Consider the following 21891-nt stretch of genomic DNA (forward strand, 5'->3'; position numbering starts at 1 on the left):
TGTTGATTTTTTTTTACCATCTCCATTACTCACTGTAACAGAAACACCAAAGTTTTTTAAATGTAACTTTTAAAAAATTGTTTTATTTCTAACCTTATTCAAATATCAGTATACATCAACAGTGGAGAATATCCATCATCCTCAGTAGAAAGGAATAGGAAGCCAGCATGTCAGTGCTTCACTTATGTCAGATGATTATTTTGAATGTCTGCTTTCCCTTGCTTTTGAGTCACGAGGGTTCATCCGCAGTACATGGGGAAGTTTAGTAATCAGCATTCGGTGTTACTTGGGACCCTGATTCTAGGGTTGAACACTGGAATTTTCTTGAGAGCAAATTCTGTTCCCTTCTTTGGAGTCATCTGGATGACTTAATGGCAGAGCATGAAATAAACAGATAAGTAGTTTTGGTTATTTAAATGATAGCCAGTGAATGGTTTGACTGGAAACCTAGAACAGTCCTTTGACTTTTTCCCCCTCAATATTAGTACATCCATTGCTTTGAATAGAGCAATAGGATAAACATTTTATCAGGTGGATGCATGTACTATTGAAAGCTCGATATATGAATCTTACATGTCTGGAAGTAGGCAAAGGAACAGACTCTACGTGAACCTTGCCTGCCCCACTAAAGAATGCTCTGAAGTTTTATAGCAGTTTTTATTTATGGTCACAGTGATTCACCAACACTAACAAGCATTAAATTTTCACAGCACTCCCATCACTTTATTTGGCATGGGAAATGGTAAATCTGTGACAGCCTAAATATGGAATTCTGATTAAAACTCTCAATATTTTTTCTAAGAATAATTCTATCAGTGGCTCCCTTTTTAATATATGCAATATCTTATTTCTTTGAATTTATAAATTATTTAGAATGCAGTTCTTAAATTTCAGTAGATACAAATCTTGGTACAAAGTGCAGATTAAGAGGTTATTCTGTGGTATGTTGTAAATTGCTGAAGCAATTTAAATAAAGGTCCCAATTAGCGTGACTGGTAAGAACTTTGAAAAAAGGAGCAGCCAAGTCAAAAAATTACTATCCAGACTGGAATAGAGATCAGAGGGGTGTAAATATGTTTTCTATTGGGATTTCTACCACAAATGGTTCTCTCTTCCTGTATTTAATGGAAAACATGCCATGAGTTTGATGTATACCTATCAAAAAGTAAAAAGCCCCACATCCATTATCTTCTAAGATGTATGAGGATATTTACTTATGAAAGATGGCAGGACAAACCACCAGGGTGCCAGATTCATGCCCATCAGAGTCTGGAACAGTGGCTTAAAAAAGAGCATGTTTCCCCAAAGACAATAGTAGAAAAATCAGTATTTGTAAACCAACTGAGCAGCTGATCTTCATATGCTTAACATCTAAGACTCAAGAGTAGTGTTGCAAAATGTCTAAGTATTTAAGTGTTTCACAGAATTCTCAAGTCTAACAGAGCAACATTCCATATTCACTCACATTTCCTAGCTACTCTGAGAATGTCAATTTGTGAACTGGAAGCAATGACTGATTAAATTTAGTGAATAATTTAGATAATTCAGTCTGGAGCCATCTTTCCAATAGAATGTGTTCATTTTAGAGGATGCAATGGTCAATTTCAGTAGTGAAGATAACTGGCTCTGGAAATTTAAAAAAATGGCACCATTTAAGCCTTCTTTCATTGTTACATAATAATGGACATAAAACTTGGGCCATAAGACTGGACACTTGAGTGGTGCTATCAAGTTTCTTGAAAAAAATTTTGGAATAAGCTCCTATGATTAGGAATACCCAGGAAGGAAAGTCAGGAAAATGCTACTTCAAACAGTTAAAAGGACATAATGAAGCAAGTTCATTGAAATAAAGCTCACTCTTCTGTATGAGTCATTCAAGTGAAAATACTTAAAAGAATAGAGCTGTAATCCAGCAGAATGACTTTACAATTGTAATATTGGATGAGAGAACTGTAGGGATCCAACAGAGGCTTTACTGTATGTGGCTGTTATGCTTCATAAAGCATGTTTCAATCCATGACGTATCAGAAGGCACATTGTAATAAACAACCCACATATAGGTTACCTGTGTTTGCATATCCTTGGTAAGTCCATGTATTTTATTCTCGTAAATGACTATGATATCATATCTTAGTCTTTTACCTATAGCATCTGCCATTAAGTGTCACATAAGGTAAAAATCTCTTTCTGTTCTTGTCCTGAGCTAAAACAAACTACATATTGTTAGGCACAATTTCAACAATAAGTGAAATATAATGAGATTATTGGAGCATTTGGTAATAACAATTTTTATGCATTTCATGCATGATACCTATTATATTCACTTCTCATAAAGTATATTCTGAAAACACCCTCACTTAGTTACTATTGTTATATAACTCAATATCATTTATAAATTTAAATATTTTTGTAAGTTAAGAGTTTTCTGTCTCAACTGAATGATAGAAGAAAAACTGAAGTGTGAACCAGTACATATATATATATATATATATATATGCACACATACACACACATTTGAACCAGTATATTTTTATATTTTTAAGTAAAGTTTCCTCTTTCCCGGTCCTGACTCATAGCTTTTATTACCTCTCATAGATCCCATTTTTCTGATCTGATTCACTCCTATTCCCTTAAGTTTGTCTTCTGGGTAGATCACGTGGACAACCCTATTATTAGCTAGAACTACTGGAGTATCAGTCACCCTGCTCTTTCAACTCTTTCTTGTTTTATACATTGGCCTAGTCACTGCTTATCAATCTTCTCAGAAGAGAAGAAGAATAGAAAGTCAAGCACAATAATTAGTATATCTACATCATCAAATGGAGCCACTTTGACTGAAATTATTCAACCCTGTGATTAACAAAACAGAGGGAAAAGGCAAACAAACTGTCTTTTTCCCCTCCAAATATAGCTTATGTATTTACTTAATTGCTCCCATTTTATCTCAACTCCTCACTTATCTCACTTATACCCTTCCCTCAATCCTCCTCTTATCTCTCTCCTTGTGAAGAATACCTCTTGTGCTTTTCCATTACACTTATTATCTATTTTGGACTTTCAACCACTTGACCTGATACTCATAGTGTGAGCCATCCTTATATTTTCTATTAATGTCTAATACTTAACTAGACATTCGCTATGCCAACCCTTTGCTTCATGTTCCATGTGTATCCCTTGTTATTTATTTACTTACTTATTTAGATTTATATTTATTTTAGAGAGCTCATGAGCAGAGGGAGGAGAGGTGAGAGGGATAGATTCTCAAGGAGACTCAGCTGACCACAGAGTGTCTGATGTGTGGCTCGATCTCAGGACCCTGCGATCATGACCTGAGCCCAAACCAAAAGTCCTAAGCTTAACACACTGAGGCACCCAGGTGTCTCTCCCCCATGATACATTTTAGAAAGATACCTTCCAGGCCTCATGTAATCTACACAATCATCTGAAATGGTAGATCTTTTAGTATCCCCATCTTACAAATAATCATTGAGTTTTAGGGAGGTTTTCAATTAGTACCTGAACTTATCTCATATGTTTTTCTTAAATATGACTATGCAAACTCAAATGGTTAAATATTTAATGAAATGTCCTGGAATGTCTCTCCTTTTGTTGTAAATTTATTCCCATTACCAGAATGCTCTCCATTCTTCTTCTGTCTTACATGTAAGCCAACAGGCTTTCTGATGCCCACCTCAAGTACTTCTTCTCAAAGACTTCCCTGATCCCTCGCTTCTCTGTAATATTTTACTTTTCTAGACTCACAGTTCTTTGTTGGAATACATTACTCTTCACACATTTGCCCCAGAATGTGTGTTTTGACATACTTACCTTCTCCACTAAATATGAGCTCCGTGGGAGCAGAATGCATGCATCTTTATCGCACAAAGCCCATAAATTACAATATACTTCATTTCATATTATATTAGTAGATATAGAAATGATAAAATATTACAGAGAATCATCAATTACTGACATTTTTAGATTTTCTGAATTGGCTTTTACTGCCTCAGTACGTGCCATACCTTTCCATAAAAGATTAAATTAATGTTGCTATTTTAAATAAGTTGTACAAACTAATGTCCCATGTGTCCAGTCTGTTCTTCTACCAGAAAGGCCTTCCCTATTGTTCCTTGCAAAATTTTCCATACTCTTGTAATCCAGTGTAATTCTTACTCCCTGTAAAACATGTTTTCCTCATTCTCAATAGCATACCATAAAATAATTAACAAACCACTGTTACCTCTAAACATCACAGCATTTGTTTTACATATAAATGATGGACCAAACTTCCTCATCATCGAGTACTGTAATTTATCAAACACTGTGTTGTGATGTTTTTAAGAAAACAGAGTAATCTTATGTATTTTTCTATTCCTAGTAATCATTACAGTGATCGATACAGATTTTTGTTATTTTGCATTTAAAGAAAGAAAACTAATGCTTATTTTTATTATATCTATTTCTTTGTCAAGGAAATTTGATTCAATTTTTTATGTCCAAAATTTATGAAATGTTATGAAGTACATGTACACGTATCAACATGCACACATATTGTATATAAGTAGAAAGAATAGGCAAAAGACAAATTGATATCATGCTCATAGAAAAAAGAGGGAATGCATTTATTTTAATAAAGAATAACTGTAGCCAACTGTAATCTACATATGGCAACCCCAGTTAATAAAATTGAAAGTTCTGAAAGTTGCTGAGAGTACATCTTAAAAGTTCTCCTTACAAGAAAAAAAATTCTGTAACCTATATATGGTGGACGATGTTAACTAGACTTATCGTGGTGATCATTTGCAATATATACAAATACTGAATCATTATATATACACCTGAAACTAACACAATATTGTACGTCAATTATATCCCAATGAAAAAGTAAAAAATAAATAAAATACAACCCTAAGCAAAAGTTTCTCTGAGACAGACTGACATAATTATGTCTTACTACAGCCACTCACATATTAACAATTACATCAGGTAAAACAATATTTGCCGTTGAATATTGTGTCCTAGAAATAATGTAACAGCACAAAGTAGCACTGTATTTCACATTTATTGTACTTTACTAGAAGAACACTTAAAATTCATCACTGACTATTTTTACATTTAAGTTACCATTAAAAAGCAAGTTGCTCTTTGTGATGTGGTTATAATTTATAACCACAGACAGTCTAAGTTTTTAAGCTAAGGCTATACCTCACCTTCACATATCATTTACATATACTGATTGCTTCCACATGTCTGGCATAAGGTAAAATAGTTTATGAGCATTGTAATATGGCGAAAGCCACAATGAAATAAAATTCATCTTTGTCTAGAGTACCACAGAAATTTATTCATGCTGGTGCATAAAGTGTTTTCCAAAGGAATTCTGCCTTCCAGAAAAATCCTTTAAAAGCTGAGTGTGGTAAGTGTCACCTCCCTTCTTAAGGACGTCTAGCTTTCCGAGTCTGGCTTCCAAGTGTCTTCTGTTAGACAAAAGCCCCTTTAAGTTTCTCTCAACATGTTCTTCATTCTATTTACTGGCTTCAGACTGCAAGTTTATTTTCTTGATGACTGAATATCCCCTTTCCTGCAAATGGGTGATTTGCAATCACAGGTGGTAATGGAATTGGTCAGAAAGCCCCAGACTTTACATCTACAGTGTTTCATTCAGACTCAGGGACACATTAAATAGAAATATTGTGTTAATTCCTATGTGAATTCAGTACTCTTTAAGTTGTCATGAAGGATGTTGTGTCTTCACGGACTAAGTCATAACAAAATAATATTCAAGGCAACCATTACACCATTTAAGAGGATATGCTGCAAGTACAGGAGCAAATAAAACTCGTCATTTCCTGGTTATTTTTACTGAATATTAAAATGACTGACTTTGGTTCATGTTGAAACATGAATTGGAACTTACAGTCTGTAAGATGCAGGCAACCCTTTCCTTAAGAAACAGGTGCTTCCTTGCTCAGCTGGCTCAGTAAATATTCAGAGCCAGAGACCTGCCTTCATCCTCACCACGAGCTTTCTATGTACATTTACAGATTCCACTGAAGTTACACTTGAAGCTTGGTCCAGCAATAGGTCAACATCGAGTCATTTAGCTTCACCAATGCAGGACGGAAAGGCTCAATGTTAGACTTGGCCATTTTTTTTTGATTGTTTACTTTCAACACCAGCCTATGACAAAGTCTCCTTAAATGTTCTCTGACTGGCTGACATTGACAAACTTCATGTTTTTTTAACATTAACACTGTCATTTACAAGTCTTTGAAGTAAGTGCACTACAAATAACACAATTGAGATTTTCTTTGTATTTTTATTATTATTAATCAAACTCACAAAATAAGTAACAGACAATACGTGCATGCATACTAACACCAAGGAGCAAAACCCAGTGATCTAGAACCTTCTATGTACCAAGTCAGTGATTGGGCATCTTACAGCGTATTGTTATTATCCCGATACCAGCCTCCATAAAGTAGCTATTCTCCCACATTAGAGAAGGGCAACCTGAGGTTCATAAAGCCGACAACATGCCACATCCTAACACCTAAAAAATGCCAGAGTCAATTCAATGTTTTCTTCACTATGCTGAGATTCCTCTTGTCCTTGTGAAATCTCTGTTCTAGTAGCTAAATTAGAAAAAGCCACAGATTTTCATTTAGCCAACAAGCCAGGGTTTGAACACTATAAACACAGCATGACTTCCAATTTAAAAACACTAAATAAAGATCATATGTATTATTAAATATATTTATTTTGCACATTCCAAGAATGGAATGTTGGAATTCATTTTACACATTCCAAGAATGTGAAATTTTATTCTTTTGGAAACATGAAAAGGCAGTAAATCTGGCTGTTCAGGTAGGGCACATGAGAGACATTCAGCTATTACCTCTATCTTTTGGTTCCCTATGAAAACTAAATTGCTTGAAAAAGATGGTATAATATGTACACTGGAGAATCCATTCGGGAGAATGAGGCCCACAATGTGTGTTACATGTGGTACACCTCGGTGGTAGAGACTGAGCTCTGTACCAAAGAAACAAATTACTGTAGCATCACTAATTTCACTTCTGTACATGGCATCTGCCTAAAATAATCTAAACAGATTCTTTCAAAACAAATGTGCTAATATTTATAAAGCTGTGGACAGAAATACTGTTAGAGGCTAGACAGTTTTCTCTAATTTGACAGCTAAGGAGCAATGCCAGTGAGACAAGTATTCATCTTATTTCTGATGACACAACATTGAACTAAACAGACACTGACTCTGCCCTGCCTTGCTAAGTGATCTCAGGCATGCAAGAAAAACTTTTTTCTAGTCACTTGGTCCCATTTTGCTGTTATGCTAGAAATCTTTCTCAAGAAGCTGTCTGGATTAGGAGGTTGAATGATAGAGAGAGGATGTGTGCTCTGTTAGAATGTGCCAAGGGAACCTTAATTCTGTTCTGAATAGCCACCTCGGGAAGCAAAAGAAGGCCGAGACTCTATTGAACATGAAGAACATGCAGTGAAAGCAAGAAACTCCATGGCTCTGGGCCAGTGTGTAAGAGCCTAATGGGGAATTGGAGTTTTAGGAGTAGCTGCTTTGTCTGAGCACAGCTTCCAAATCTGTCCAGTTAGAACCAAGTGCATAGCAGTGAATCCCTGTACACTAGCCCAGGAGAAGAAAAAAATCTATTAAAGAAGGATGAGCCCGCATAATATAGTAACCTGAGAACAAAGATGTCACTCTTGATATCTTTGCTCTGCCCAAATAGTAACATTGTGGCAGAGTAAGATATACGCACAACATCTCATCAGAAGTCCTAAATGTGTGCTCCGCCATAAATCTAAGGCAATTTCAAGGAATTAATATGTAATAGAGTATTTTAGGTGGATGGCTGTATCCTAAATGATGCTAGATTGTTGGATTTTAAAATATTATATGAAAACACAAATACCTGCCATTTTCTTTAAATACAACTTGCATTTTTCTGGACATGTGAAAAATGTATTGCTCTGTGTAGATAAGTCAGAGCTACATGCCTACATACGCAGTCTCTGTGCCCCAGGAGAACAAGGTCATTATAAGAGGCCCAATTTGAACTGTAGCCATTTGTTTCAGAATCTTGCTTCAGCATCTCAGATGATGCCTCATTAACTCGGAACTGAAGGCCAGCTACCAGGTTTCTGGATTCCTAAAGCACTGGTTTGCACACACCACTCATTTACAAACTTTAAAAGGTTTCATCATCTACTGTTCAAACCTGAGATTTGCATTTTATAACCTGTTTCAAAATTTTCTATCATTCGATATTTTGTGTGTTTCAAAATTTTCTATCATTCGATATTTTAACTGCCTCTGCAGCCATAAATGACCTTGCCTCCGATCACGTAGTTCACTTTCTGTAAGGGGCTCTGTCTCACACTCCAATCTATTGTATGTATGGTCTCATCTCTGCTCCTTAGCAATCCCACCTGGAATGATTATCTGCCATCTCCTCACTTATTCCTTCAACCACTTCATGAATTTAATGAGGGGCTATTGTGTGCCAGACTCTATATTTGACTGAGAATAGAAAATGGATAGGGACACCCAGTTGGCTCAGTTGATAGAGCATGTGACTCTGGATCTCGGATTTGTAAGTCAGAGCACCACGTTGGAGGTAAAGATTAGTTAAAAAAAATAAAATCTTAAAAAAGAAAATGGATAATGAGGAGTATGATGTTAAAAAACTGACAATCTGGGTCTTTTCCCCCTCCGAGCGATTAAGTTTCTCCAGGAGAGTTACCATATACTATTTCATATTTTGCCTCTTCAAAAACCTTATGAAAGGAGATACTCAAGTCAATGTTTACTGGTGGGAATGGCATCAGTAAACAGTGAAGCTGGTAAAGGTGCACCCAGGAAGGAAAGTTCACAGGTGTGATGTGGGAAAGTCGGTACCGGGTGGGGGCATGGTTGGGGCTGCAAGGAGCAGAGAGTTTCACTCTCCAGTTACTCCCAGGTGTTACATCACACGCCTAGTTGCAGAAATTTAAAAACTTATTGTTCTTGAATTCTCCAGATCCTCCCCACGCACAATCATTTACTAAATCTAATGTTTCTTTAATATGTCTCATCTTCAGCCTTCTTCTCTCATTTCCATTATCATGGTCCTTATGCAGGGATTAATTTCCTCATATCTGAACAACTCCAAGACCTCCAATTAGTTCCCTCTATGCCCTAGACTCCTTTAAGTTAATCATACTTTTAGGTCAAGCTAAGGAGTTTGGACTTTCATCAGTAACATTTTAAAATAAAGGAAAGGCATAATTAGATTTGAATTTCAGAAAGAATTGTCACCAGTAATGATGGAAAGAAGAGATGGTAATTAAAGGTGGCCATTGCCATAGTAGGGCAAGCAATGATAAGGATCTGACTTAACCTGGAAGGGAGAACAATGCAGATTTAAATGACTCAAGAAATAGAACCCATAGGACATCTAGTTAGATGCGGGGGAGGGGGCAGCGAGGGAATGAGCAAAGATGCTACTGGTCTGGACAACTGGGACAAAATGACAATGTTCTCTGAAACTGGGGATAAGGAGGACAAATACATTTGTAGAAAGGTCAATGCTTACAGCTTTGAACAAGTTGAGTTGGCGTTCCCTGCGAGAGAGATCCAAGTGTAGACATTCTGTAGCCTTTGAAGTGTAAGTGACAACACCCCAGAGTTTGTAGCATCTGGGGAAACAGGCAGGGGCGGGGGGCAGATGGGGAAGAGCTCCCTGGGGAGACACTGGTACCGAAATTCTGGTTGTGTGAGCTTTCTGCTTCTGGGTCATCACTTGGGCAACATTCTACATCTCAAGGACCAAGGAGGCTATTTTGTCCTTTAATCAGCATATTTTGTAGGTGTACAGCTGAGGCAAATGGACTAAAATTATGGGAACCACAACCTCTGTACTCACACAATGTCTAGTTTAGATCATTAGGTACATGCATGGAGAAGGGGGCAATTTGCTGAAAATTTTAAGTGGCATGATTACCTAATTAAGAAATTATCATTCTGTTTGCTCTTCAGGAGACCCATCTGATAAAAATGAAAAGTTCTAAACCTCTTCCTGAGAGAAACGTAATGGCTTTTAATTTTTGAGGCCTAGAAATTTTTCCATAGTTCCCAGGGGGGCGGGGGGTTAATAGGATTTTCTTTCAAAAGGAGAGGCTTGAACAAGACTTATTTGGAGAAGACAAGAAGATACTGGATGAAGACTTTTTCTCGGGCAAAGATGGGGATGGAGGATAGGGGAGGATCAGGGAGGACAGTGGCCCGAATCAGTTGAAAAAAGATGGTATCTTTGAAATCTGGAAAGAGGGAGGACTACTGTATTGGGAGAATCTGTGTCCTGCTCATGCCGTGCACTCTCGAGGTGGAACAACCTGAGAGCAGAAACACTGTGCATTCTGGTGGAAGCAAGACATTTATGCCACTATGGCCTAGCGCCACCATGCTGGGATGCTCGGTGGAAGGGCCACTGAAAGGGACACGTTGGGACCCTCCTTGAGTAGGGATGCCTGGGAGAGAACGGAGCAGCCCACTAGCCCGCGACGCTGTTGGGCAGAAGGTGCTCTGGGAAGGTCACACACCAAAGCTCAGGGGAGCATAGCCAATCCTGCAGTACCCAGGACCTGACATCAAGCAGAGGGAGAGATCCGCTGTTTCTCAGCATTCCACTTCCCACAAAACACGAATATATGTGATTTAGAAAAATAAGGACTTGAATGTAACTTAGCCTGTATTTGTTGTGAATTTACACACACACATACTACATATAAACACAGTGATTTATGGAGTTCATCTATATATAATTTTGCAACTATAATCACACTATGACCAAATTTCCAGAAGTGACCACAAACCAACAACTTTGCCTAATAAATTATGAAGTGACCCAAGATTTTCCAAGGCTGTTTGTTAAAACCAATGTTTTCCTAAGCGAACCAGAGAAACATCCAGAATAACAAAGTACTAAGCAGATTAAAATATATGCAGTATATAACTCTGCGATTAAAGATGGTGCATAACAGGAATACACCATGAAAGGGACATTTTAATACTGATACTCATCATACGGGTGATGTTGGTGTCTTCATATTAAAAACAAACATGATTTATAAAACTAGTAACTGCTTTTTTAAAAGAATTTATTTATTTATTAAAGAGAGACGTGGGGGCGGGTGGGGGGGGGCAGAGACACAGGCAGAGGAAGGAGCAGGCGACTCGATTCCGGGTCTCCAGGATCACACCCTGCGCCAAAGGCAGGTGCTTAACGACTGAGCTATCTAGGCTGCCCAAGTAACCGATTTTTTCACAAATTATTGGAAGAATGGTTAACAAAATAATAAAGCAGAAAAAAATAGGAAATAGGAAAACAAGAAGAAAACTGCATTCTAATCCAGCAGATTTTCTGATCTCGGGGAATTACGCTCACAGCGTTTCCACACTGGGGAACTGAACTCAACTTCCCCTTCTTTCTTCCATGGGTTAGAAAGCCGCCTGGTGCCCGGTCAACGTGCTTTGCAGACAAATCCCAAGGGCAGACCGGGCCCTGGGGTCCATGGAAAAGCTCTGACAAGTGGGGATCGCTCGGGCCGACCTCGTTTCTGGTCAGGCGCAGAGCGGCGCAGACCGGGCCGCGCTCCCAGCCTGACGAGGGGCCGATCTGCTCGGCGTCACACCCGGGGCACAAGGGTCGTCGCCGTGCGCCGCGCCAGAAGCTTCGGGAAGATCCGCGGTCTACCGGAAGGAGAGCCGAGTCCCAAGAGCCAGGCGCGGGGGGCGGGGCTCCCGACCGCGCTTCTGCCCGGTCAGTGTTCGCGTCGCCCGAGGTCCGCTCCGCGCACCCGTCAGCCACAAGGTCCACGGCCGCCTGCAGGGAGGCTCGGGCTCCCGCGGAGCCGCTGCACCCAGGCGCCTACTTACTTACTACTTACTTCGAGAAGCCGTCACGCGCCGTAGTGTTCTGTGGGGCCGTGTGCGCTTTACACTCAGAATACAAGCAAAAGTATTACGGTAACGGAATTTGTAAGTGAAACACGAAACGCCAGCTGACGAAAGCCTAGGCGCACGGGGACGGACTCTTGCGGGATGAGCACAACACGCCCAGTTTATTCACTTGAAACTTCAAGTCTGAAGATAAAAACCTTACGATTGCTAACGCACGTGCTAGGATCCCCAAGCGCCCGCCTACTTTTGCTTTGACCTCAGGTCCGAACGACTGTCCCGGCTTCCCCCAAATCCTCCCTCCCGGGCGGCCCGGACGCCCTAGCCCCAGCGCCGGCACAGCGGCTCGTGCGCGCAGCTCCGCACCCGGCCGTCCCTCCCGCGGGCTCTCCTCCTCCCCGCGGACCCCGCCGGCCCCGAACCGCCGTCCCGCCCCCGCACCCCGGCCCCTCGCTCCCCGCGCTCGCACTCTCGCTGCGTTGGCGAGTGTTCCCCACGAGGCTTGGACCCAGGCCCTGGCGTTGAGGCGAGCTGCCCGCGCTCCTTCCCGGCCGTGCGCCTCCCGGCTCCACGACCGAAGAACCGCAAGCCCTCCGGTGGTCGCCCACGACACGACCCAGGTCCTCGCCGGGCTGCGGACCTGCCAGCCTTAGGGCCGCGCGATCCTCCCCGCGTCTTACCCACGTGACCGGATGCCAGGCGCCTCGTCGGGGGCACGCTGCGTTCACAGTGGATCCGGCCTGTGGCGCCGCGCGGCCCTCACACCCTCCGCACACTTCCGAGGGGCCCCGCCTCAGCCCATCCACACACTTCTGGGCACACCAACTCACCCCGTCCGCACACTTCCGGGGGCCCCGCCTCACACCCTCCGCACACTTCCGGGGGCCCCCGCACACTGGCAGGCGGGCCCGGGCCGAGCCGACGTACGGCGCAGGCGCGTCCTGTCCGCTCTTGCTTACTAAAGAGGCGTTTCGCGCTTCAGAAGCCACGCGCGTCAGAGGGGCCCGGAGTCGGCCTTCGCGCCTCGCCGCTGAGCGCCGACGCTGCGCCCGAGCCGACCGGCCTTGGGGCCGCCAGTGCGGCGCCGCGGGACCGGCTCCAGCCGCAGGCCCTGCAGAGGCCCCGACCGGTGGGCAGCACGGCTCCCGCGGTTCCCGGACGGGGCCCCCGGGGGCGCGGCTGCGGCGGATCCAGGGCGTCCCTGTGCCGCGGTCAGCGCCCCGGGCAAACCTGGCAGGTGCAAGGATGCCCCGAGGCTGCGCTCTCCAAGTCTCACCCGAAGCTTGGAGAAAAGACTAAGACGACAGAATCGCGTTGCTGCTTCCCGTCCGCCCCTAGCCGGCGGGTCTGCGCGCGGCAGGCCTCCTCGCCCTGCGTTGGACGGAGCCCAGCTTTGCTGCTGTTGGGCAATAGTGTGTGAATTCCCTATTTATACCGATGTTTATGTCTTGGCAACAGAAGGAGATAGTAACGGAGCCTTCGGACTTCTTCATGTCAGATACAATTTATTGATTCTTCCTTATGTTTAATTATGATAATAATTTAAAACAACCCACAAATCAGAAGGAGTCACTCTTAAAAATACACGGAATGTGATTTACTAAACATTTTACGGTCCGGGTTAGCTAGTCTGCCATGGGGACGGCTGGCAGCAGTGCCGCGGCAGGCTGCATCGTTTCTGCTACGAACATTCTTTGATTCAGACTTAAGAAATATATATGAATGTATATAGAATACTTATTATACATACAGACACATGAAACTGCCTTTCCACCATTCTGATTGTTCGGGACTACTGGTCCCTATCTGAGTTAAAAAATACTCTGTATTTGCTTCCAACAACCATTTACTTTTCTAGGATCCAGCTGTACCAGTAAATGTATGCAAAGAACCTACCGAAATCTTGAGCAAATTGCATTTTAACTAATGCTTCTGCTTTCTGCATGTTACATCTCCTGACTCTTACGCCAGTTTTTCCACACTTGGCCTCCACACGTTGCCCTGTGTATATTTATCCTAGCAGCCTGCCCATTCCAAACTAATGAAAGAGCTGTCACAAATTGCTAGTGCCACCTATTAGTGGAAGCATAGAACTGCAAATCATGATGATTCCTTTAAATAGCACCTTAGAAGTCCTGAAGGGTAAAACCTATCCCAAGACTCACACTTGTTGTAATTTATGTTTACAGCTGCTGGTCTTTTTAAAATAAGCTTTCACTGCATGCACTAAACTTAGATGCTGTCATGAGTTTTGGAGCTTTTACCTACAACTTTGCACTAATGGATCAATTTATATAGATTTTTTTTCATACAGGTTTGATACGTGAATTCATATGTAACTCTCTATGATAAAATATCACAACTTTGAAAACAAATGCTGTTAGTGATTGATTAAAAATTTACTTCGCTACTGGTTTCTCTGGAAGCTTTTAGTACAATTGAAGAATAAGTTCTATTCATCATAGTCCTGACTTCAGATACAAAATTCTCCAAAATATGTAAAGGTGTAATATTTTGGCCTTTGAACTGTGACGTGTAGGGGTATCACTGAAGTTTAAATGAGAAAAACTGGGTTAAGAAGTTAAGCCACAAAATTTCTTATTGCCGACTTAAGTTCATGATAACTTTATAAGCTAAAGTACATATCTGAAATACAATGATACATTCACACTAAGCATAAATAGATTATAATCTATAATCAAAAGTTTACATTTATTTCCTTACTAGGAACATAAAGATCATATTAATTAATTTTAATTAAATTTATTCTGGAAAGATCTTTCATCTGCATGAATGTTTGAATATAGAATTTAAATGTAATTAAACAAAAATTGTAACATTTTTGTTAATTATGTTGTTTGATTTATATGTGATAATTGCAAGTAAGAAAACAAAGAGAAATTAGTTATCACAGATCTCTCTATACATCTATTTACTTGCCTAAATATTCATGTTTTAGTAATAGAGTCACGGAAGTAATTTATTCACGTCAGTAGTGGAGTCTTGGAAATAATTTAACAACATAAAAAAGTTAGAACTGGAAAAATTATCTCTTCAGTATTCAGGTTTATTTAAGCTAGTAATAACTGAATACCATTATCAAAATTTGGTGGGTTAGAGTTTTGTGGTGTCAGTTATTTTCCTGCTTGCTAAAAGTCTGCACTGTATAAATTATTATTTCAAAGCCCAATCAGGATGGCAGCTTTATTCAGAGAAGCCACAAACAGGAGACTTTCACTAGCCCTCATTTGATCTGACCAGCATTGGATCACAAGGTGTGTGACGGAGCATCTTGTTTTATTTCTCATTATTTTGCCAGAAGATATTTGTTGAGTAGGTGAATATACATTTCTAGTTTTTAGTGTGTTTAAATTGAAGATTTCAGATTCAAAACATGATTTTTAAAGTTAACAATTTGAGAAGAAAAGGCCATATTAAATAAGAATCAGTAAGTCAGAAACCTTATGTCAAACATGCAGTGACTATGGGAGAAAAAATATTGCAATGATTTTATAACTTCTTTGTTCTGAGTGTGTGTGGTAGAGCTATTCTCTACCTTTCATAGAAACTTTTCTTTTTAGCTCTGAGGAGATTATTAGTATAAGACATATTCCATCCTATACAGTCATATGAGTCTTGAGATAGTCATGAGGACTTTTCAGGGGACCCAAAACATCTTGCCCACTCTAAAATAAATATATAAATACATAATTTCAAATATGAAAATCATTGTAAACCAGTAACAATTTTGTTTGTACAGCATTCGTATAGTTCAGAATGTGTAGGTTGTCAAGATTAGTTTTCTCAGCTATAAAACATTAATATAAAGTTTTGTCATTAAAATATACTCATATATTCATATATACACACACATATATATGTAGGTATGCGTGTATCTGTGTGCTCTAGTAGAAGTAAAGAAAAATCTCTAAAAAGTCAACAAGTTTAATTAGTAAATCATTACTCGCATTTTTTAACTCTAGAGTGATCATAACGTACTGAGCAATGGGGAAAAAAACTTGTAAATTTTATTTCATAATTTTTAATTAAATGTTATCTTCTGTTATCAGAAAGATACATGTGAGAATTTTGATTTGACTGATAATTTCATTGTTGTGATAATTAAATGACTCTTGAGGGGGGAGCTTTACAAAGTATAAAAAGAAAGCCTTTAAAACATTTATTTAAGTGCTATTTACTGAGTCCTCCCTCTGCAAGTAAAGTTAAAGGCATTGATTTAACCTTTGGATTCACATGATCACCATTCAGACTTGCATGTGTCTTTGATTTATCCTAAAACTGAAGCACACAATGTCCTGGAAAAGCTCATTACACTGAGTGATGGAACATTTGTCATTTGTTTAAAACCCCAAACCTAATTTATTTCCTTGTGATTTCCATAGGTTTTTCTGCAGTCTTCATGGTGCCACACATTCCAAAAGGAAGATTATATGATAGTCTGGTTTTTCATGAGAAAAGTGAAATTTGACTAGATTTGAAGGAGAAATAAACAGTTATGCATCAATTTTAAAAAGAAGCATTTTACAGTTTAGCTACATTACATATATTTAAGGAAGGCAAAAGTATCTCTGAGTGAATGTTCCTTGAGGATAATTTGTATGTGACTGCTGAGATTTACAGAGTTCTCACATTTGCTTCCCCCACAAGGATTCTAAATCAGATTGGTTCAGAGGAAAAGCCAGCATACCCCCATTTTTCTAATATTATCACTTCTCCAGATGGTCCTGAACACATCTATTCAATGCCTTTTCCTAGAAAGTAAAGAGGTACCTTATTAGATATATATGTACATCCACTACAAAGGCTGCCTTCTTGTTTTTCTTTTTTTCTTTCTAATTTAACATATCAAATCTCTTTCGTTTCCTACTAGGCAAGATGACAAGTGGAAAGTCAGCACAGTGATTGCACGAAACTTTGTCTTAGCAACCTGAGCAATGAGAGAGTTAATGGTGGATCTTTGAAAACAAGTGACCATGGGAAATTAGGGTTGGCAGGGATTTAACTCTTCATGAATCACGCTGGAATATTTTTAAGGGCAAAGCAGTGGATGTTTTAACCGTGTTTGACATCTAATTAAGGAGAAAAAAGGAGTAGCTAAAAAAAAAAAATTTTCTATTATAGTTTAGAAACAAAGTACTGACAATTGGCTACCAGGCATTTGCTTTGGCAAAACAAGTGTACATGTAGAGAGAAAAAGGTAATGACAGACCAATAAAATGACAGAAGAAAAATTGCTTGGGCCATTCCTTTTATTCTTCATGTTGTTGTTCATTTCACAGTTTATTTTACCAAATTGCCAAGCACTAGGTATTTCAATAGAATTGTTATGTAGGTGTGGGGCTGTTCAGATTAAAAAAAAAAAAAAAAAAAGAACTCAGAATAATTCTATTGGATACCATAGCTACAAGGAGTTTATAAAGACTGTCCAATATTAAAAAAAATTTAAAAAAGACTGTCCAATATATACATTTTGTCAATATACACAAGACAAATTTATAGCCTGTACACATATCAAAGGTATCAAAGGACTATTCTAAATAAATACTGTTTAGTATATAAAAAGGACTGGTACCTCTTCTATAATGGAGAGTAAATCAATCTATATTGCCATGGAAATAAAATTCTTGTGAAATAAACATATTTCTCAAATCTTACTTATTTTACAATTTATTTAGCATCTAATAAACAAGTATCTCCAAATCTAGTAGATCTTTAAATTGTTTTTCATGTTTCAAATTTGTTACTCTAAGATTATAGCATATACCCATCTGCATCTTTGAGAAGTAAAGTTGCATGTGAAACATACTCATAAGGCATATAAACTTGAATAAAATCAACCATCACCCTAATATTATTTGATGGCCATCCTCTCATCAAAGAATTAAAATGGAAAGCAAAAAAATGAAGAAAATACAGATGCCACAATATCATATACTATAAAAATAACTTAAAGGCAATAACTAGAGATATAATAGCGATTAGGTTAAATATTTAATAGGGGCTATGTAATTTTTTAAAATCTTGCATGATAAGCACAATTGCAGTTGTTTATGTTTTAAATCCATTCCCACTTTAATAACTAGGAAACTATTATACCAACAATAAATATATCTAATGTATTTTATCTAGCAAGTATTAATTCCAAATAAGCACATTTAATAGGTGTTGAATTTTCTAACCCAAAGTGTGAAAATTACATCTCTCTTTCCTATTTGCGGTCCTCATTCACACTAGAGCATTCAGAAAGAGATGTGCCCCATCATGTGAGAATTAAAGAATATGTTTCTGGCATAAGAGCAGTGTGCAGTAGACAGACATCTCTACAGATAGAGTCAATGATTTTCTTTTACATTATAGGCTAAAAACAGAATATAATTGAAGCTTCCCGCTGCCCCACCCCCAATTCCCGAAATCTGAGAATCATAAGAAAGCAACACCTTAGGGAATAAAAGTACTTGAGTTAAAACATTTTAATCTCCAACTCCATCTTACTAATATCCCAGTTATGTAAACATTCTCTTTCATTAAAAGTTTTATGTATATATAATTTTCAATCTGTGTTACCATTATTTGATACCTCTATCTATAAAATGTATCTAAACAAATGTAGAACAAATATTTTCTTTAAAGTCCTCATTAAGAACAAAGCATATGCATTAAATTGTAACCAAATAAAGTAGAGCAACCATGTGATAAAGCTTTTTGCCTTTCTTAAATTTATACTCTTTGAAAAGAAGTTCAGACAACTAGCTGTACAACCAAAAAGTAATACCTCCTCAATTCTCACTGAAGTACATATGGAATTAAATAACATTATATTTCAAAGGCTTTAGCTTTACACCAATTAGCCAAATACAGTCTTTTGTACAATCATAACACTGTGGAAAAACTAGTCTGTTCCCTCCAGTTTATATTCTCTTGGCAAACCATGATCTACTGCTTATGTTAAGCATCTGATTGTCAGATTTGAACAAACTGAATATTCATGATGATGATTAACCATTTAGTGCCTAAAACTAAGAAAATACAATTTATTATAACAATTACTCTAGGTGAAGCATTAACATCTACAAAGGGACTGTTTCTGCAATCATGTTTTTTTTAAAGCTATTTTCATAGAAGTAGAGTCAGAAAAATTAACAGAACATATGATCACATATACAGATCAGCATTTACCAGGCATTCAGCTCCTCTCTGCAAATGTGATTAAATGTTCTTTGTTTGCATTTAAATTGTCATATATCAAAAAGGAGACACGCTTTTATAAAAAAGTGTTTAAATCATCTCAGAAAGACACACACAATCACGTAGGTTTCCCAGGTTAAACTAAAGGTTTTATGGCTTGGGTTGGGAGGGAGTTCAAGGAATGAAAAGGCGGGGTGTGGGGGGGGGGGCGGGGGGGCATGACAAAGCTAGCCAAAATAAAAGAAAAATAAAGATTTACCTTTGTAGGATAATTTCAGCCTTGGCACATTGTTCTTCCCATTTTGATAGTTTGCTGTCGCTGTAAGTAATACTCCCCAGAAAAGACAGGCAATCCTAGCGAGCCAGCCCATGCTGCAGACGCTGTGGGTCCCTCTGCTGCTTCAGCCTTCCCTCCTGTATTGTGCGGCCAGAGAAGTTCAAACAATCTGGGAACTGGAGGTAACAGGTGATTTAGGTCAGTTTCATTCATAAATGCAGACAATCAAGACCTCACGGCAACACTAACACCTCTTCTTCTGTAACAGTCACTGAAGCACAGAAACTTCAAACCCTCCAAAAAAAAAAAAAAAAAAAGAAAAAAAAATCGAGCCAGGCACCGGATAATGAGGCACAACTGTTGTGTGGAAAGAAAAAAAAAATTAACAAGGGCTGCTGCAGTGGTGCTTAAGAAGCAGTTCCTTTTATCTAGGCTCTTCTGATAGCCGGTGGCGGACTCTAATCCTGCTCTCTGCTTCATTCGGCTCCGGGGAAGCAGAATGAAAGGGAAAGAGAGAGAGAGAGAGAGAGAGGCAGGCACCGTGAGCAGCGCGGACTTTTCCTGTACACATGTAGGGAGAGATGACACAAGATCCCACAGACAGGTTTTCCCAACACTCACTAGACTGGCTGACAATGGGAGAGCAGTCGAGCTCAACCCACTCCCCTTCCCTCCTGTCACACAACACATGCAAAAAACATCTCCTGGAGATTAGAGCCGGGAGCAGAGCCCTCCAGCGTGCCTGTGAAAGGCATGTAGCTATAAATTTACTTCCCAAGGCACGCGTTGTTTTATAGCCATTTTTAGGTGCAATTTTGATTAAAAAAATCTGAATTCTGCTACCTACATAATTTACAACGGACACTCATGATAGAATTCCTTTGAACTTGTGCATCGTGTGTGTGCGTGTGCGTATATACACCTATAGATACGTACACGTATGCATATGTGTGAATGTCTGTATATCTTATTCACCATTAGAACTTTAACCACTGAAGGTCTTAAAGCCTTGTGAGAGATCATTCCCTCTTCCCAACAAACCCCCTTCCCCGCCCCACTGCAATTTCAGTGAAGAAATTCCTGGTAAAGCCCATTTCAACAATCAGCTCAAGACAAATATAGGTCCGCTGAGAATTACAAATTACAACTCAAAGGGATACTCAGAATTTAAAAACATCTACGGATTTCCAGCTTCTGGAATGCTCTGGCTAACATTTGTAATGCATCACATCTCATTAATTAAAGCCACTTCCCTAGTTTTGGTTAAAGGGCAGAGGAGGATGACAAAGTTCACAAAAGTCCCTGCTGAGTGTCAAGGACCAACATAAAGAGAGTATCTCTGGGTCTTCCTGAGCTGGTGAAGGGTTACTAAATTTTCTGTGCACACAAATGCTTGGACTCAGGCAGTCATACAGACACCATTAGTTTGTTCCTAAATAGGCATTTTGTCTGAGGTGTTTCAATTTCCTCCTCTATTTTTCTTTCGATTTTCCCCAAAGCTGATATGCTGATAACCCTATCAGGGGGGTGTTATATAAAAGTTAATAGGACACAACTTTCCCTTCTTTACTCCTCCACAAACAATCTCTGTTCTAACTCCCCTCCTCCCCTCAGCACAATTGAAATACAGAAGAGCGAACTCTACTCCCAGAGTATGGAAATTACTCCACTGAAAGAAGAGGGTGAGTCTTCCAATTACAAACATAAACACTTACTGAAGTGGCTTAGCATTCTTAGGAAGAAAGATCTAGCAGTGCCACTACAGCTTTCATGACTGAAGTCTACAGACCAATAGGGAGGAAGCAGCTTCCTCTCCCTCCTTCCTCTTCCTGTGTCTCTCACTGTCTCTGTCTCTCTGTCACTATCTCTGTCTCTCTGTGTGTGCCTGTGTGGGTGGAGGAGGAGGAAGAGGATGAAGAGGATTTAAAGGGAGAAGGCGGGAAGGGGTGGAGGGAGTCTCTCTACTTCACTAGATTGATTCATCAAACGGACCGTATTGTATTTGTCAGTTTCCGCAAGCCTATTGATCAGTCGGTATTGTTAAGAAAATAAAATCCAAAAATAATGTTGATTTTACTGATTCCAACACTTGTTATCCTGACCACTTTTCACGCTCTAGGCAATGGATTAAGGCTACAAACAAGAGGCTTGTCTGTCTTCCATGGATTACTCTCTATAGACATTTATTCTACAGAAGAATTCGTGTTACTTTGGGATTATTTAGAGGATTGGACTAATGAATTATCCTTTTGAAATATCACATGTAATTAGTTTAAGTACTTTAAAGAGTTGCACCATTTTCATTAATATATATTTTAAATGTCTTTAAATATTTATTTTTTCTCCAGCTCTTATTACCTAGGGTAGGGGAACAAGTTTATATTTGTCAAAACTAAACAGGATAAGCAAATTTAGAAATGTATCCATTTCACTT

The 21891-nt window shown here is 39.2% G+C and overlaps 1 protein-coding gene and 1 long non-coding RNA gene across 6 annotated transcripts in view; one reads left to right on the forward strand and one right to left on the reverse strand.

Annotated features, from left to right (window-relative positions):
• SEMA3A (semaphorin 3A) overlaps positions 1–21891 on the reverse strand; it is a 454892-nt gene that overhangs the window by 179269 nt on the left and 253732 nt on the right. For 2 of the 5 annotated variants that reach the window (XM_038562852.1, XM_038562850.1), the window contains exon 3: positions 19440–19633. In XM_038562852.1, coding sequence (XP_038418780.1) covers positions 19440–19551 — 112 coding nt within the window. In that variant the 5' untranslated portion in view covers positions 19552–19633. Of the gene's footprint in view, positions 1–12804; positions 12882–19439; positions 19974–20078; positions 20151–21891 lie in introns of those variants that run through there. The other 3 variants (XM_038562853.1, XM_038562849.1, XM_038562862.1) reach the window with 3 other exon arrangements.
• LOC119877238 lies at positions 9495–11153 on the forward strand. The gene is made up of 2 exons (XR_005373263.1): positions 9495–9683; positions 10055–11153. It is a non-coding gene; the product is annotated as an uncharacterized LOC119877238 (long non-coding RNA).

This window comes from Canis lupus, chromosome 18, assembly GCF_011100685.1.
Source record: "Canis lupus familiaris isolate Mischka breed German Shepherd chromosome 18, alternate assembly UU_Cfam_GSD_1.0, whole genome shotgun sequence".
NCBI classification, from domain to species: domain Eukaryota; kingdom Metazoa; phylum Chordata; class Mammalia; order Carnivora; family Canidae; genus Canis; species Canis lupus.